Below are 19,454 nucleotides of genomic sequence, written 5' to 3' on the forward strand. Positions count from 1 at the left end.
CAAAAAAGTCCTCTTCTTACTTGGTGTGGCTAATTTACTCATTTCTCTTTATTTTAAGCATCATTGAAAAATCTCACATTCATCAAAGTCTCAACCTCTCTTACTCATAACTCTGTCTGTAGTCCAGTTGGTAAGATGTCCGCTTGCCAACCCCAAGGTCACTAGTTCGAATCCAGGCTGAGCAATCTTGTTATGTTATGTTGAATTCTGCTCCCCTCCATCACCCTCAATTGGTTACAGGTGGTCGTTAAGAGACGCATTAATTGCTAGTGCCACCATTTGCAGCACATCATCAAATTACAATGGCAACGTGCATTAGTCTGTGCTCTCTGTGGCGAAGTGGCAGAGTAAAGGTTTACTGATCATGAGGTCATGGGTTCGATTCCTGCCTCATTCATGTAGTACTTTCTGCTAGAGACTTCATTCAAATTCTGATTTGTAGACAAACTTCTAATGGCTCATTTATGATGCTTTTATAAAGACCCACTCCCGTGAAAATCGTGTTTTTTGAGCTTTTCACATGTTCCTGTGGCATTTTTCTTGTGTTAGAGCACATATCAGCAGAAAAGGAAGTGCAAAATTGCATTTCTGAGTTTTTCTGCCTTCAAACTGCTGTGAACCAATGGCAGACTCAAACTGGCAGTTTCAGGGAGACTGGAGCTGACGTGTCACAGCTCCAGGGGAGGGCACTAGTGCTACAAGCTGCCGCCCCGTTCTTCATCTGGCTCAGAGGTGAAAGGCTTGGCAGCTCAGTGTAGTTGTCAAGGTATAATAGGTATAGCTCACCTGGTAGAGCAGCTATCACTGTGAGCAAGGACTATGCTCCAGTCTGTGATCGAATCCCAGTGTAGAGTTTTACACTAAATGCGCTGAATCTGTAATTATACAATGTCCAGCTGTCAGCAACCGGGGGGCAAAGTCAAAGTCTTCTGACCATGAGATTGTGGGTTCAATTCCTACCTTGGTCAACCATTTGTATGGTCATCACTGCTTGCACTATTTTTACAAAAGTGTCCTCTACTTACTTGTTGTGGTTAATTTCTGCACTTTCCTTACTTTTTTTTCTAAGCAGAAGCCAGTGATCCTCTTATAAAAGGTTTTCTTTGCCCCTCATATACTGTCTCTGTCTGTAGCCTAGTGGTTAGCTTGCTGGCCTGACGACCTGAAGGTTGCTGGTTCAAATCTTGCCTCAACAACAATTATAGTGAATTATTTTCCCAGTCGTCCTCTGTTGACTTCTGATAACTTGCTTCATGTTGAAACTGCTGCTCTCAGCCTAAAATTCACAGAAATTTTCATTCTAAGTCATTCAAGCTTGACTCTCAAGCTTTCTTGATGTTGACAGTGTGCAGATCATTAACAGACAACAGTCTCTGCAACAGTGTGCGCACTGTGGCCTAGAGGCAGAGTGGAAGTCTAATGACCATGAGGTTGCGGGTTCGAATCCGACCTTGGTCAAACATTTGTATGGTGATCACTGCTTGCACTATTTGCTAATTCTGCAACAGCGTTCAGTTGCTGTCAGCAGTCACACCATTTCCATTCTTGGAAATGCTTTTTCTAGTTATTTTTCCACTTCCGGCCGACTTTCGGTCCGCTACTAGTCCTGCAACTCGAAGAGTTGCAGGACATATTATATATCAAAACGTGCGGCTTGATCGGGATCGCTGTGCTATTACTTTTCTCAACAGTGTACGAATATTTCGCGACGTAAGTCGCGATTTACTGCGCAAAATTTTTGCATGTAAGTCAATGGGACGGGCGGGAAAAAAAGACCAATCATTGGAGTTTAACAAACGTCTACTGCTCAGGCATACTTTCACCTAGAGACTCCATTTAAACTTTAAACAGTAGACACAAGTCTTGTGTATTGTCGTATTACTCCACGTTTTGATAGGTCATATAGTTTTTGATCAATCCCTGATCAATGACCATGATCATTTTTGGAGAAATTATGAGATTATAATGGGTGTGTATTGGACAGAATGTTCGTGTCAGAGTGCGTGACATCATCGGTTAGAGTGGGAGAGAGTGAAGAAACATTCTGTATTTTTTCTGGATAAACTGTGACCACGGCCACAATTTACACTCTACAGACATAATTTTTTCAGAATTTGTAAGACAAACTTGTTATCTCTCATGTCATGTGCTCAAAATATCAGAGAGACTTACAGAATTGACAGAATCAGCCTCTGAGTGCGGCCACGTCTGTCCCTGCTCCTCATTGAGTCCAATACAAATATTTTCTGAGAGGAGCAGAACGGCCTGATGTTTTAAAACTGCCAGCGTCGCCAAAATATTTACTGTAGAAACACCAAATCGTACCGAAATTTTCAGTAAGTCCTTAGAGCAACGTTGATCTGTGTTTTGTTCTGATAGGAGTTACCGTTTTCTCATGCTAGGCCTAATTGTGAGACCGGTTTAGAGGCAGAAAATGGCTGTTTTTCTCCACGTTTCTGTCTGTCTCAGCCTGCGGGGGCCCCTATCGCCGTGGTAACCTCTTTGATCCTCAGGCCAGAGCTCGTTAACTTCATAAACAATCCACCTGGCGCTCGTTTAAATGTTTATAAACACAGACACAGCTAAATCAGACTGACACAGGATGCAGCTACTAACTAACTATGTGACAAGTCAGTCACACACACACAGACTCTAGAGCCAGCTTCATGTGATTACAGTCACACACACACACACACACACACAAACACACACACACACACACACCTTCATGTGATTAAAACACAGTTAACGTGCAACAGAATTTAAACTTAAACCATGATTTCATCTGGTTTTAAAGTTAAACCTTGTTGGTGTCACACACACACACACACACACACACACACACACACACACACACACACACACACACACACACACACACACACACACACACACACACAGGTAACCTAATGTGGTTACAGCTCCTCCATATCAGTGCTTATAGAAAGATGATCATGTGTCTGTCTGATCAGCTCTGTCTTGACCTTAAGATCGTGGGTTTGATTCCCATGTTGACAGAGATGGCAAAATCGGCAGTAGCCCCGCGGCCCATTCAAAATTTCCCGAGAGGAAATTTTCTAGTTATTATTATTATATCAAAGTTATTACATTAGTTATCAATAGGAGATCAGGAGAATGTGATTGGATAGGTTTGACTTGAATTTGACTCTTCGTTTATTCCCAGAGTTAAAAATATCTGGATAAATCCTTTTTTATACCTTTGTTTTGGCCCAAAAAGTTTATTTGTAGTCAGACAAAGGTGTCTTACACTGGAAACACATCACAAATAGAATAATAGAATTACATTTAACAACAATAAAAGCAAATGTATAGAAATAAAAATATTTAAAAACATAAGATCAGTTAGGAAACTTCTGACAAAGACATTAACAAAAAGGAAATTCAGTGTTTTAATTATTTAAATGAGCACAGTGGTCACTCTTTGTTAAAGTCTTTGTTAAAGTGTGTGTTTGTTTGTGTCGTTTCCTGCAGAGCTGCAGAAAACACACGGAGAAGAGAAACATCAGCTGACGGAGACGTTCCGCGCCGCCGAGAGCGTCCTCACGGTGAGAACGTTTGTTGTTGTCGATAAAGTTTGTGTTTCGGTCTCATGATGACTGGTCCTCATTGTGTTTCTTTTTAACCCTGTGCTGTGACTGAAGGGCAAAGTGGAGCAGCTGACGTCAGAGCTGCAGGTTTACAACGAGCTGAAGAGGAGAGTTCAAGAGTCGACGTTCAAGAAAGACCTGCTGAGGAACATACAGGTACTATACTATAGATTATATATATATATATATATTTTTTTTTACAATTGAAAGAATCATGTCCAACCCTGTAACTATGTAAATGTACTTTTCCTGTCATCTACTGGTCCTTCGTCTTTATGGACATTTTATGTTAATTGTTGTATGTTTTGGGGACTACGGATGTAATTTAGCACATGTGCTAAATCCGGTGTATTTACTGTGGGTACTCTTGCACTCACTGTCCATTAATATGCACTGTCCTGACTAAATAAACAAATAAAGTAAAGTAAAGGTACAGGAGTCCTCACATCTGATATCAATATCAATAACTGTAACTAATTTCTAAACGGCTTTTTAATTTATTTTATTCTAATGAAAAACTTAAGAATGAAGAATCAAAGAACAAACCATTAAAGCAAAACTGAAGCTTAATAAAGATAAAAGAATAAAATACCACGTGTGTTACAAACAGGAATCACAAACAAAAGCAGGACATCAAAAGGAAAACAAACCAGAAAATAGTCATAAAATAAAATAAGAAAAGAACTATAAAATGGCGTCATATACAGTATATAGATAAAAGAGACAGATAAAAACTAGTAATAAACAGTTTTTACAAGAGCTGTGTGAGTGTGTCACAGAGTTTCATAAAAAAGATTGATATTAAACTTGACTTTAACTGCATAAATATACAGTATGTTTTTAATTAAAGCAGAAGTAAGTGGTCCGGTCGTTTTCGCTAATGCTGCGTTCCAGGCAGGCTTTTGAAATCGTAAATTACAGCTTCAAGTCACAACTTACGACTTTGTAGCGTTCCAGGCAACCCACTCGTGTTTTTCCGACCTGTTTTACCGGTGAAAGTCACTATAACGGCCACTCGTAACTTCCGACCGGTGAACTCGTACCAGATCGAACTGGTACGACTTCACAGGTCGGAAAAATACGAGTTTCCTTGAACGCACCATAACAGTCCTCGTCCCTACGTCGCCACATTCACGGCGTTCCTTGGCTGCACACACAGCCCTGCATGCCGTTCTCTCTCCTCATTGGATAAAAACTGTAGGATACGATAAATGTTTTCTCCTCGGCTCAGAGCAGAGCAGAGTGACTGACAGACCCGTGTTTCAGTCCAAACACTCTATAGAAGTGATTGCTGTCGGAAGATACAACTATTTAAGACTTATATTAACACAAATATATCACTTACTTCTGCTTTAATGTGACAAATAAAATTCAAAGGATCTTAAAACTTAAACGTCTGTTCAGAATCACCCGGATTTAACCAGTTTTTCCAGCTGCAGATGAAGCACACGTCAGAGACACACGTTAACATGTTAACCTGTGTGTGTGTGTGTGTGTGCGTGTGTGCGTGTGTGTCTGTGCTCCTCCTCCTCCAGGCCCACGGCAGCCCAGGTGCATTCTGGGAGTCGGAGCAGGAGTCTCTGTTGTTCGTCATTGAGATGAAGAGTGAACGTGTTCAGGAGCAGAGCAGGAAGCTGCAGCAGATGGACAATCTGGTGCGTTCACTGACCAAACACTGACACTGATTAAAGGGATAGTTCACCCAAAATTGAAATTTCACTCATTATCTACTCACCCTCATGTCGACTAAGGGCTGGGAGAAGTTTCAGAGTCCTCCGTGGCTTCTCTGAGTTACAGGGGGTCTCGGCGTAGCAGTGCATGTCCATATAACGGTTGCAAATGGATACCAACTGTCTTCGTAACAAAAAGACACACCAAAAAACATCCAAATACCTCCATGCTGCTCATATGTAATGTCCGTCTTGTATTGAAGCCCCGAAATGCGAAATTGTCCTGAAAAAAATTAAATAAGTCTATTTTTCAAGCTTGTTTTGTAGCGGAAGCTCCTCTTCCCGGTTCGTCAAATTTGGACGAACCAGGAAGAGGAGCTTCGAGAAGCTTCCGCTACAAAACAAGCTTGAAATATAGACTTATTTAATTTTTTTCAGGACAATTTTGCATTTCGGGGCTTCAATCCAAGACGGACATTACAAACGAGCAGCATGGAGGTATTTGGATGTTTTTTGGTGTGTCTTTTTGTTACGAAGACAGTTGGTATCCATTTGCAACCGTTATATGGACATGCACTGCTACGCCGAGACCCCCTGTAACTCAGAGAAGCCACGGAGGACTCTGAAACTTCTCCCAGCCCTTAGTCCACATGAGGGTGAGTAGATAATGAGTGAAATTTCAATTTTGGGTGAACTATCCCTTTAATGTTGTGTTTATTCAGATCTGTTGTTTTACTTTTACACAGAATAACTTCCTCTTCTCCTCCTCCTCCTCCTGGCTCTTCATCTGCTCTTCAGGTGGAGAGGAACTTGTCTCTGGAGGATCAGACGATCCACATCCTGCAGCAGAACGAGGATCTGAGAGTCCGGATCGACAACTGCCAGACGTTCATTCAGTACGTGACTCCTGCCTACAGTCCATAATAATCCCAGTTACAGTTAATAACAACAGCTGTTTATGCAGCTGGAGGATGTGGCGCCACCTGCTGGACATCGACCGTAAACATGATCCACAGGTGGTTTTGTCTCCGGTGCATCAACCAGCCAAGTAACGGATGTTTTAATAAAATAAATCAGAAATAGTTTTAATGAGTTAATGAGACAAGATGTTAAACTTGAATCTGAATCATCTCTCCTCACACTATGAATGAATGAAGTTTCTAATATGCAAGTACGTATGTGTATAAAATACTTAAAGGACGTGCCATAAAACATGGAAGACAATATTCAAACAATATGCAAACAAAATAGTACTATAACAAAAAGAATCACATTTTCTCTTTTTAATTTAATTTCAAGTTCGTTCAAACTTAAGATGAATATTTAAGTGTCTTATAAGAGGAAAATCTTTGTATTTAGAAACGAGTCAAAGTTGTTCAGGTGATACTAACCCCAAATCACACAAACACTGCACAAATGTGAGGATTTTATTTTATTTTATTTCATTTTTTTTATTTCCTCCATGCTTCCTACAAGAGTCAGAGCTGGAGCGATGTTTGTTTTTTCATCCGTCCTGTTCTCGTCTACACGATATCTCAGTAAGACCTTGAAGAAACTTGGAGACTGTTTGAGACTGTTTGTGTTTTGGCTTTGTTGGATTTGTTCAACAGAAACTAAACCATGCAGAAACGCAGCAAAGGTTGACGACTTGTTTTCACAATTAATCGCAGAATTAATCGCCACAATTAATTGATCGTAAAGATTCCTAAATACCGTCAATTTCCGAAAAAGATTATGTTGGAACCGTATCGGCAGGTGTGCACCAAAGTAAAGGTAAATACACAGATACTGGTCCATTTACTGGTTTATCTAAAGTAACACTGAATTGGTAGGAATTTAAATGTTAGCGTGTCATTTGTATTGTAAAAGAATTATTAAATATTTGGTATATAGGACAAATAATGACATAAATATTTCAAACACTTCCCCCGGGGGATTAATAACTGGTCCTATATTAAGAGATCAGTAATGTAATTATATTTTAACTATATTTAATTTTACACATTCATAGTGTTGTGAAATTTATTGATGCATAATAGTCGTGATAATCATAATAATTTTCGTGGACGCTGCCCGGTGAGAATAACGCCGCCGAATCGCCGTTTATGGTCGGGACTACGACGGTATGTGATCATCTTCCAACCTCTGACTTTAATTCTTGATGAATGAAAACATGAGTCTGTCTTGCGCCGGTTTAAGAATTTCACGGTGCGCGGAGGCTCATAAATGTAGTGTGAAAACGCTTCGCTTTTCCAAAACTCCTTGTTGTCCCTTTTTAATTTTAGTTCTGTACAAGAGTCAGTTTTTTTATCCTTTGATCTCTGTGTTTGTTGTGTGTTGTGCAGGCAGTTGTCGAAGGAGCAGCAGGACCTGAAGGTGGCGCTGGAGAGGCAGGTGGCGGTGAACCAGAAGCTTTCTCAGGAAAAAGAGCAGCTGATGTTCAAGCTGAGACACAGGGACTCGTGTCCGACCATCCACCTGCCGGCCATGGTGCAGGAGATCGCTCCCAGATGACTCTGGTCTGGATGCTGAGAGTTTCTCCGTGTAGATAGACTCCGAACGACTCCGTGTTGGACTGTGCACGTGCCCGTTATTTTACTGTCAAGGCGACCTGCAGCGACCTGGGTGAGAGCTACGAGTGCGACAGGTAGCGTCGACCCGCGTCCGCTGCTCTGGTCCAGGTTTGCAGACTCGGTTTTAACTGCGTCTCCATGGTTGTTGTTGTTGCCGAGCATCATCCTGGACCCACGGACCCACTACAGTCAGCAGATACATGGAGTTAAAGCTGGATGCTGTGTGTATGTATGTACGTGTGTGTATGTGTATGTATGTGTGTGTGTGTGTGTGTATGTGTGTGCGCGCGCTGTATCGAGCCAGACAACAACAGTTTGGACCTCAGATCATCCCAGGTAAAGGTGCAGCTCCACTGATCTAACGTCAGTTCATCCAGTTCACCGACAGACAATTGTCGACGGTTTTAATCCTTGAGAGAGATGGATCAGTGAAGCAGCACCTGCAATACTTTGGTCATGTGTTAGTTTGTTAGTCAGTCAGTTAGAAGACCAGACCAACTGGATGTTGTGAGTGACACATCTTGATACGAGATCGTCCTCTGGTTTACCTGTGTTAAAGTTCACGGGGGTCGAGCTCTTCATGAACAAAATCCACTACTTTCTGCAGTTTGTGTTTGTTTTTTATGTTTGTTTTTATAGAGATGTTGGTGTGACCGCGGGTCTTAGTAACGCACAGTTCTAGGATCTACCTGTCCGCCAAAGTGCCTGAGACCAGAATCTGACATAATGACGTGAAATCAGTCCGTGTGTGTAGACCTCGTGTGTGTAGACCTTTTCTGTTTCTCCATCCAACATGATTTACCTTTTGAGGTTTCAAAACTACTTCCCTGGATGATGGCTTCAAGTCCTTGTAAAACACAGACTCCACAACCCCTTAGTTCATTTTGAAGAAGCCAAACTACTGTATTTTCCCAGGAAAGATGAGTTCGAAAAGCAAAACGAAACCCAACACTTTTACGTCTGTCTGATGCCGTCTTTCACTGTTGGGAATGAGTTCCAGTGAAGGTATTTGAGAAGCTGTTACTGATCCAGTTTTCCCATAACTGAGGGAGTTTGAGCGTCACTCCAGGTTGTTCATGGTTTAAACCGGTCCAATAGCAAAGGATGGTTCTCTCTAAGTCGTCTAAGAAGTATTAAATGATGGAGATCCCTAGGGCTAAAGTCAAGCGTTCCCCAACGACCGCAATCGTTAGATCCCATAAAGGTCTGAAAGGTTCTTTCAAAGGTCGTTAGTTTTAATGTAATTTAGTTGGTAATAGTAACTTAATTTAGTAATTTAGTGTGTCACTTGGAGGTTGGAGTAAGAAGCCCTAAGGAATCGCCTAAATAAACGTCAACGAGAGATTTTCAACAGAAAGCACAAACACACTTAGTATTTACAGTAGTGTGTAATTAGAGGGAAACCTAAGACCTTTAAAAGTTGCTCTTTCAAAACTTCATGATCGTGACAGATTTAAACTCACATAAGCAGTGATTTTCTCTTCTCAATCAAACCTAAAGCCAAAATTTTACTCTTTTTCTACTTGCGTGCCTCAGACAAACGTGTTACCACCCTGCTCATTGAAGCTGTTGCGTGAAGAAAGCGCTTCACTCCCGGCACAAATAGCCTAACTATATAGTCCAGTCATTTTATGAGAAAAGGTTAAACAAATTGCAACAGAAGCAAACTCAACTGATTTTGTATCCTCAGCATGTCCTGAGTGAGGGAAAAAAAGCCCCGAAGAATCCCATTAGGGGAAAGTTTCGAAAAACACCCTAACATATCCCATTTATACGCATATAAAAAAATTTTTTCACGTGAATAGGGTAAAATTTTTAACCTTTAGATTTCTCCATGAAAATTACTGAGTTGATTACTTACATTAAGACAGACAAAAAATGTATTACAAGTTTTTTGAAATTCTTTGTTAACATGAGCAAATTTGCATAAATTTGCAAAAATTTGCATAAATTACACCGTTTTGACGGCACATGTATATATGAAGTTGCTGTGGTTGTACTGACATGAAAATTGGAATGAGTTGACTCCATCGGTCAACCGACAAGATGACCACTTTAAATTTCAAGATGACTGCAATTTTTCAAGACAGCCACATCCTTAGTAGAGCAGGTATGACATGCTCCGTCTCTATTAATGCTCATGGGCCTAAATTGGTTCCATTCCTTAAGTTTTTTAACTATAATATCATATTACAGTTAAAAACGTCTTGTTCAATCTTGTTAACATATTATATGTTAACAAGATTGAACAAGACATTTTCACCTGCTCTACCCAATGTTTAGATCAGGTGTTGTATGTATGCAAATTAGCCATACGTAATTGGGTTATGCACTGTTGGCTCATGTCATACCGGCTCTACTAAGGATGTGGCTGTCTTGAAAAATTGCAGTCATCTTGAAATTTAAAGTGGTCAACTTGTCGGTTGACCGATGGAGTCAACTCATTCCAGTTTTCATGCCGGTGCCACCACAGCAACTTCATATATACATGTGCCGTCAAAACGGTGGAATTTATGCAAATTTATGCAAATTTGCTCATGTTAACAAAGAATTTCAAAAAACTTGTAATACATTTTTTGTTTGTCTTAATGTAAGTAATCAACTCAGTAATTTTCATGGAGATATCTAAAGGTTAAAAATTTTACCCTATACACGTGAAATTTTTTTTTTTGCATGCGTAAATGGGATATGTTTGGGTGTTTTTCGAAACTTTCCCCTAATGAGATTCTTCGGGGCTTTTTTTCCCTCACTCAGGACATGCTGAGGATACAAAATCAGTTGAGTTTGCTTCTGTTGCAATTTGTTTAACGTTGACCCCTTTTTTGGCCTAAAATTACTGGACTAATATTGTACGTTGAGTATTTTGGGCGGTTTGAAAGTGTTTGAGCCTCAGAATCAATATTTCTTTCTAACAATCACTGGCTCTCAATGAACAATGAATCATGGTCTTTTTTTTACCACACTAGTGTCTCGGCTTGAAGGCTGCTAATGTCGATTTAGATCCAAAATGACCCGACTTAACTAGCATTAGCTTCCCTCTTAATGCAAATCTGTTGACATTAGAGTGTGTTTACATGTTCTTGTTTGCAAATCAGTATTTTAGCACAAATTAAAGCTCAGGTAGCTCAAGTAAAGTTTACAGTGGTAAAAGCTAAGTTGAAAGTTCAGCTGCACTGGTGGGTAAACATCTTACAATCACAGTATTACCATCAAACTGTGCCATTGCTAATGCAGGTAGAGACTTAATTGATAATTTGTGGACTAATCCTGCAGATGCTAACGTAGCTGTAGCCTTTTAGCACATGGTCGTACCAAATGGTGACTCATTTAACTTACTCTGAACATCTGTCTCCAGAGGTTTGGTGAAAAGCTGCTGAGCGTTTGTGGACAATGAGCTAGCCGCTAACATGCTAGCTAATCAAACCTAGCTTCCTAAGCTCGCTGCCTTGCTACCAGTCAAAGCTAATGCTGTGCTCATGTTATACTATTGAAGTTAGCACAATTACTAGTTTAGGAAAAGCCGGTTCCTCTTGAAATATCCCATAATTTGGGTCTCAAAACGAGGATTGTCGATGTTAAGCTAAAATTAGTAAAGCTAAATAGCTAAATAAACCAAAATATAATTGATGCAGTGTTGTATTGTCAGTTCATAGGATTTTAACCGTCACATTAATAACTCATTGACCCCTGCAGTGATATTGGACTTCGTGAATCTGCTCCAGAACCAGTTCGCGAGCCATTTAGTGATACAGGAAGTGAAGTCTTGTGGCACTGGACGATGCAACAGCTTCTCAGCTCGGTTTAAAATCATTGGAAAGTGAACAACAGTGAAAGAGTGTTTGTGTTTGTGTCTACAGTTTGTTAATCCCAGAGAAAACTTGTATTTACTTCATCACAGTTTAAGATTTAAAGTAAAAAACTACTTCACAACAGCCACGGGACAATAATCACTGTTTCCTTCTTGCCTTTAAAAAGCTCCACAACTTGATCTATTTTGATACTTTTTAAAGATGTGAAAACTATTTTGTCAGTTTAACTTTTACTTTTTTCTTTGTGTGAACGTCACAGTTTGTTGGATTCATGGAAAGTGACGTTTACAATTTGCCAAAAAATACAAAACAAAACAAAATAACGCCTTCTCCTTATGCACTAGCACTTTGACCAGTATTTCACCAGGAGTTTGTATAAGAGAGATTTTTTTGTTCCATGTTGTATAGTTTTGAATTTTCTCGGCTTCTTACTTTGTAAAAAAAAACGTATTTTATCTTTCGAGGTTGGATCATAGAGTCCAGCTGTGTGTTTTCAGCGTGCCTTAGGTACAATCAGAAATGTTTCCCTCTTTGTTTTTGGCTTGACTCAATAAAAGCTGCAATTAAAACTGAGTTTAATGTGATGTTTTATCTTGAGCATGGATTCATAAATAAAGAAAATATATGTTTTGGTTATTTATGAAGTGGTTATTTATGAAGCTCAGTTTACAAAGTGAAATGATCATGCAAGTATTTTAAATCCTTTTACAAACACATGCTTCAACATTTAATTTAGTAGGCTATGGTGTGTAAATGTTATTTTAGTTCAGTTTTTACTAGAGAGAATCAAAATTGCAACAATTAGGCTACGCCAACAGTTTTGTCAAAAATCACCAATAAACACTTAATTTTCTATCCATCATCAATCAAATTTTTTTAATCCAGTTTCATGTTTAGGTACTAACTGTATAGTCTTTTTCTGCAACGTTTGGGTTCAAAGGTTTAAAAAGCAATGGAAACCTATATATGTGATACATTAACACATTTTATTTATAGTTTTAGTTCTAGTATTTGTTAAAATACTAATTGTTTTTTTAAGGACGAGGTGTCTCTCAATTGGTGTAATACAGATGTTTGATCACTAGAGAGCAGCAGAGGACTCTTCACTCTGTTTGATCAGCTGTTCAGGCTCAGTTCATCAGTTACAGTGAAGCATCAGTAACATCAGACACCAGATAAATGAGGTGAAGCTAATTAACTCTATAATTAACTGTAATTAAACTTTGTTTAAGTTGCAGCGAATACAACAATGAAAACAGTAAAATATCTATCTATCTATCTATCTATCTATCTATCTGTCTAGCCAGCCATCCAGCCATCCATGCATGCCTCAGTTTTCTATTCATTCATCCATTTATCCTTCTCTCACACATCTCTCGTCTACATTCTATCTACACAGGCATTTATTTTTCCAATTACTTCATGCTTTTATTAACCCTCTATTAATTATTGTCAATATTAATTTAATTTAATGTAATTTTATTGCATCCTCTCTCTTCTGTTTCTGTGGTGTCTATATTTTATTTAGGGTTTATTGTAACATTCTGTCATTACATGTGTTGTGAACTCCTGATCTCTGCCTGTGGGGGGCGCTGCAGTCCATCGTCACAGTGTCGGGTGAAGACAACATGAAGATCTTCACTGTTCAGACTGTGAACATGTTGAACACACACACACACCTCAATAAGTTTCATATAAACAACAATGAAAACAACTCATTTCCTAAAATAAGAAAACCTTACTTGTCTGTTAAACATCTGCAGACTTTTAGACTCTGAGATAGGGGTGGGCGATAAGGCAAAAATATCATGTCACGATTTAAAAAAAATGATGTCACGATTTCGATTTCATCACGATCTTAAATCGAAAAAAGGAAAAATAGACAATTTAGGCCAAAGAACCTTTCTGAATAGATTTTAATCTAAATAGTTGCAGTTTTGCCAACATGTGCATTGTGCAAACAACGTAAACATAGTAAAAGGTAAACAACAACACTCTGATAAAGTGGAATAAACATGAAAGTAAAATATCAATGAAGGCATTACTGTTTGTTTTATTCAACACAGTCATTTTAACAGGATTTTAAGTATATCAAAACACTAAATAGCTGATTGAAAAGGGTCAAATAAAGTAACTGTTATCTCTTTTAGAAAACTTTGCAAATGTCCTGCGCTTTGCAGCATAGAACTGCAATGTATAGAATGAGCCCCAGACGATCCTACGATCTCTGCACTTTGGCAGATCGTCTACACGCTCTAATCCTTCACGATCTAATATCACCATATCACCCAGCCCTACTCTGAGATGACGGATTCGCCTTCACATTGGTGAACAGAGACATTTGTTGTAAAGTGTTTAATAAAGCTGTGACCACATCACACACCTCAGATCTGTTAACCAATCACAGCTCTTCATTCCACACTGCACAAGCAGGTAAAGGCCCAGGTTCATTTTACTGTATATATTAACATTATTGTATTAAATTAACCTTCTTCACTCTTTATTCTTCATTATATAAATATGATTGTACCTTTTCCTTGTGATAAGTAACTTCCTATGACATCACAGGTGTCTCTCTATAGAGATAGCAATACACACACATCTAAGTGTGTGTGTGTGTGTGTGTGTGAAGCGCTAAGCGGATGTGAAGGGATCAGTGTGTCCGTGGCTGTTTGACAAGCTGAGACAATACCTGAAACCTGCAGGTCACCACCCTGCTGTGTGTGTGTGTGTGTGTGTGTGCGTGTGTGTGTGTGCGTTAGCCATGGGTCACAGCCTGTGCTGTCATGTCACAGCGTTCCCATGGCACTTCACAGCCACCTGGAGACACCTGAAGAGAGACAGAGAGAGAAGGAGTGTGTGAAAAGGACGAACGGATGAATGAACAGAAAAAGAAAGGATGAAAGAAAGAAATGAGAGAGGTGTCAATCAGAGAAGAAGAAGAGGATAGAAAGAGGAGGTCAGAAGACAAAACAATCAGGAAAACTAAAATGATAGATAGATAGATAGATAGATAGATAGATAGATAGATAGATAGATAGATAGATAGATAGATAGATGATAGATGGATATATAGATGATAGATAGATAGATAGATAGATGACAGATAGATAGATGACAGATAGATAGATATACACAGACAGACAGACAGATAGATAAATGATAGATAGATAGATGATAGATAGATATTTTACTGTTTTCATTGTTGCATTTGCTGCAATTTAAATACAGTTTAGTTACAGTTAATTATAGAGTTAATTTAGATAGATAGATAGATATAGATAGATAGATAGGTAGATAGATAGATAGATAGATAGATAGACAGATAGACAGACAGACCGATAGATTGATAAAGAACTCAAGTTAAAGTGAATTAAATCATTTATTAATTAATGTGTTTGTGTTAATTTGCGGCTCAGTTCCTGCAGGTTGCATCACTTCCTGTTTGAACTCTGCTGCTGCTCGTCCTCTAAATTAAATCCTGTCTTTATAAAACACCAGAGTAGTAACACCGCTGTCCGTCCCGACTACTGTATCATCACTGTCGCTGTTTGCCCCCCTCCCTCCCTCTTTACTCCCCCTTTTACTCCCCCCCTCCCTTTACATTTCTAAGTGTCCTTTTGATGCGGGACATAAAGAGCAGAGATTAGAGGTGGAAAGGAGAAATTTGCAGTTATTTCCTGTTAATATCTTTCCCTTGTTGGGCTCTAATGAGAGGAGTCGCCCCTTCACTTTCAAGAGGGCTTAGCAGCAGTTAGCTGGCTCGGGGCCGCGGGGACAATAATCACATGTTAACTCAGCCCGGCCCCCCCCCGGACCCCCACAATAACTCACACCACTTAATTCCTCCTTTCAGAGCCGGCGATGAAACGCCAGAGGCAGAATTAATAGATGCTAATGGCCGCCTGCAATCAAAGCCGAGCAGGGTCCAAATCTGCCAGTGAGGCCTATTAATTAACATGTGGAGGGGGGAGGACGGATGGGTGGGGGGGGGGGTGAGGGAGGCAGGATGGGGAAGAAAAAGGGGCTCCGCGGTTCACACGGGCCTCCACAGGGCAGCCTATTGAAGGCGGACGTGGGGGGGCTCCCAGGCCGCAATTAGAAGCTTCTGAATGGGCTGGCATTTGTCCCCCAGGTCCCAAAGCTGCACGGGGACGGACGACACCGGGCCGAGACTGAGCCGAGACCGAACCGAGACCGAACCGAGACTGAGCCGAGACTGAGCCGAGACTGAACCGAGACTGAGCCGAGACTGAACCGAGACCGAGCCGAGACCGAGCCGAGACTGAACCGAGACTGAACCGAGACCGAGCCGAGACCGAGCCGAGACTGAACCGAGACCGAGCCGAGACTGAGCCGAGACTGAACCGAGACTGAGTCGAGACTGAACCGAGACTGAACCGAGACCGAGCCGAGACCGAGCCGAGACTGAACCGAGACTGAGCCGAGACCGAGCCGAGACCGAGCCGAGACTGAGCCGAGACTGAACCGAGACCGAACCGAGACCGAGCCGAGACCGAGCCGAGACTGAACCGAGACTGAGCCGAGACTGAGCCGAGACTGAACCGAGACTGAGTCGAGACTGAACCGAGACTGAACCGAGACCGAGCCGAGACCGAGCCGAGACTGAACCGAGACTGAGTCGAGACCGAGCCGAGACTGAGTCGAGACCGAGCCGAGACCGAGCCGAGACTGAACCGAGACCGAGCCGAGACCGAGCCGAGACTGAACCGAGACCGAACCGAGACCGAGCCGAGACCGAGTCGAGACTGAACCGAGACTGAGTCGAGACCGAACCGAGACCGAGCCGAGACCGAACCGAGACTGAGTCGAGACCAAGACCGAACCGAGACCGAACCGAGACTGAATCGAGACTGAACCGACACCGGGCCGAGACTGAACCGAGACTGAGCCGAGACTGAACCGAGACCGAGGCGACACCGGGCCGAGACTGAGCCAAGACCAGACTGGGCCAGGACTGAATCGAGACTGAGCCGAGACTGAGCACAGTCCTGATGAGACAGGAAACATGTGACACACGTTCGACAGATTTGTTCAATAAACTTTATTTAAAGCAGAAGTAAGCGGAATATTTGTGTTAATATAAGTCTTAAAGGGACAACGAGGAGTTTTGGAAAAGCGAAGCGTTTTCACACTAGCTACATTTATGAGCCTCCGTGCACCGTGAAATTCTTTGACCGGCGCAAGACAGACTCATGTTTTCATTCATCAAGAATTAAAGTCAGAGGTTTGAAGACGATCACATACCGTCGTAGTCCCGACCATAAACGGCGATTCGGTGGCGTTATTCTCATGACTCGCCACGAAACCGAAAGTAAGGAAACGCTGGTCGGCTCGCCCAGCATTTCCACCACCACTAATAATAACAAAATAACGATAGAGACAAAACGATATATTTATCGAAAATGGGCCCATTAACAAGTGTGGGTAACGTAGATTCATCCACATTAACGTGAGACTTTTTTATAACCAAATAGAAACTCCTCGTTGTCCCTTTAAAGCAGAAGTAAGCGGAATATTTGTGTTAATATAAGTCTTAAATAGTTATATCTTCCGACAGCAATCACTTATATAGAGTGTTTGGTCTGAAACACGGGTCTGTCAGTCACTCTGCTCTGCTCTGAGCCGAGGAGAAAACTTTCCTTGTATCCTACAACCTTTATCCAATGAGGAGAGAGAACGGCATAAAGGGGCAGTCCTCTCTGTGTGTGCAGCCAAGGGATGCGCGTGAATGTGGTGACGTAGGGACGAGGGCGGGGACTGCTAACTCCATCGGCTGACAGGAAGTTAGCCAAAACCACCGGATCGCTTACTTCTGCTTTAAATCATGGACGGATGACGAGACAAAGCCCCCCCCACCCCTCACCCCTCACCCCCTCCTGTTTAACAACAACAATCACACTGAGACGACGTCATCTGTCGTCAGTTTGTGTTGTTGTTTTTCTCTTTGTGATCACATAGCGTCTCTCTTCACCTGTTTTTCACCTTTTTGTCTCTTTTTATTTGTTTTGTTTGTTTTGAACCAACTTTATTTAACTTTCGGTTTGTCTTTTCGATCATTTTGTGTCTCTTTAGTGAGTCTTTGTTTGTCTCTTGTGTGTCTGAGTTGTTCTGAATCACTTTATGATCTGTGTCGACTTGTTTTTGTGTGTCTTTATTCATTTAATTGACTTGTACAACAGTGTCAGAGGCTCCTGTGGGGCCCCTCAGCTCCCCGAGGCCCCTGGATGACTTAAACATGAGAAACAGCAACGGTTAATGAACCAATCAGGATTCAGGACGAGCAACAGTCGTCTTTAAGGTGAAGCTGCTGAGTTGTGTTGTTTTTTTAAATCTATTTTTAATTTATAAACAGTGAACATGATGTTTACAGTGTGAGAGTAAAATCTGATCATGATTTGTGTTCAACAAACTAATGAACTGAGTTAATCTGACAAACCGGTGTCTCTCCCACCCTCCCTCTGTGTGTGTGTGTGTGTGTGTGTGTGTGTGTGTGTCACCCTGAGTGACAGGTCAGTTGACACAGAACAAGACAATTGACCCTGAGGTCAAAGGTCAGAGGACTCCTCCCTCTGCAGCCACTGAGTAAACCTCCACTTCTTCATTAAACTTTTTTTCCGGGCCTGTTGGATTCACAAATATATAAAAGTTTGACAAACAGAAAAACTAATTCAATAATATTAATATTAGAGATTAAAAAAAAAAAGAAGGTTTTCCTGCTTTGCTCTCATTCATCAAACAAACAGCAGGTTTGTAATTTCTCCTGACGACCAATTACAAACCAATTAGTTCATTAGTGAAACAGGAAATTAATTGATTACAAGTGTTTTTGTTTCTTTTAATAATTAATTTTGTTTTATTTGTGTATTTGTCGTCACTCTACATCAGTTTATTGTTTTATTTTCTCATAGTTGCTTGTTTTAAATCTTTTTATTTATTTTACACATTTTCCATTGTTTTTACACTGTGCATCTGTTTTCTTGTTGTCTTAGTTGTTTCTCTGTCATGTAATGATTCATTTTTATTGGTTTTAATTTGTAGGCTATAGCTATTTGTTGATCTTATTTACTCCATTTACATTTTTGTCTTTGGCGGATTCCTTCACTAATTGACTGATTCTGATTGAATTCATCATTCATTCATGAAGTCATACTGCTTTGCTTGTATTGCTATTTGCTGACTATTTTATCCTGTAAAGCACTTCGGCTGGCCTTCGGCCTTTAAATGTGCTATATAAATAAAGTTGACATTGACATTGGCATTATAAATAACTGTACAGCAGTAATTACAGTCGCCATGGACACAAACCCATTGCATTATTGCTGGATTAATTTCTGATTTATTTTGGTTTTACATTATAAACTAATTCTGTGCATGTTTCCTGTAGATAAATCCTATTTTAAAATAAAGCTTTAACATCAAATCACTTCGCTCAAAAAAATCAAAAAAAGTGAGTTTGAGTTAAAGGGATAGTTCACCCAAAATTGAAATTTCACTCATCACCCTCATGTGGACTAAGGGCTGGGAGAAGTTTCAGAGTCCTCCATGCCTTCTCTGAGTTACAGGGGGTCTCGGTGTAGCAGTGCATGTCCATATAACGGTTGCAAATGGATACCAACCGTCTTCGTAACAAAAAGACACACCAAAAAACATCCAGATACCTCCATGCTGCTCGTATGTAATGTCCGTCTTGTATTGAAGCCCTGAAATGCAAAATTGTCCTGAAAAAAATTAAATAAGTCTATATTTCAAGCTCGTTTTGTAGCGGAAGCG

General features: G+C 40.6%; 1 protein-coding gene across 1 annotated transcript in view; it reads left to right on the plus strand.

Annotated features, from left to right (window-relative positions):
• Window positions 1-8,051, plus strand: part of ccdc69 (coiled-coil domain containing 69) — a 36,730-nt gene extending 28,679 nt beyond the window's left edge. Inside the window, exons 5-9 of the mRNA XM_085788968.1 lie at window positions 3,493-3,566; window positions 3,663-3,764; window positions 5,144-5,263; window positions 6,077-6,174; window positions 7,624-8,051. Of these exons, the coding sequence (XP_085645094.1) occupies window positions 3,493-3,566; window positions 3,663-3,764; window positions 5,144-5,263; window positions 6,077-6,174; window positions 7,624-7,792 (563 nt within the window). The 3' untranslated portion in view covers window positions 7,793-8,051. The remainder of the gene's footprint in view (window positions 1-3,492; window positions 3,567-3,662; window positions 3,765-5,143; window positions 5,264-6,076; window positions 6,175-7,623) is intronic.
• Window positions 8,052-19,454: the final 11,403 nt, after the last annotated feature.

This window comes from Trachurus japonicus, chromosome 10, assembly GCF_045865225.1.
Source record: "Trachurus japonicus isolate A0001 chromosome 10, Traja_1.0".
Lineage (NCBI taxonomy): Eukaryota > Metazoa > Chordata > Actinopteri > Carangiformes > Carangidae > Trachurus > Trachurus japonicus.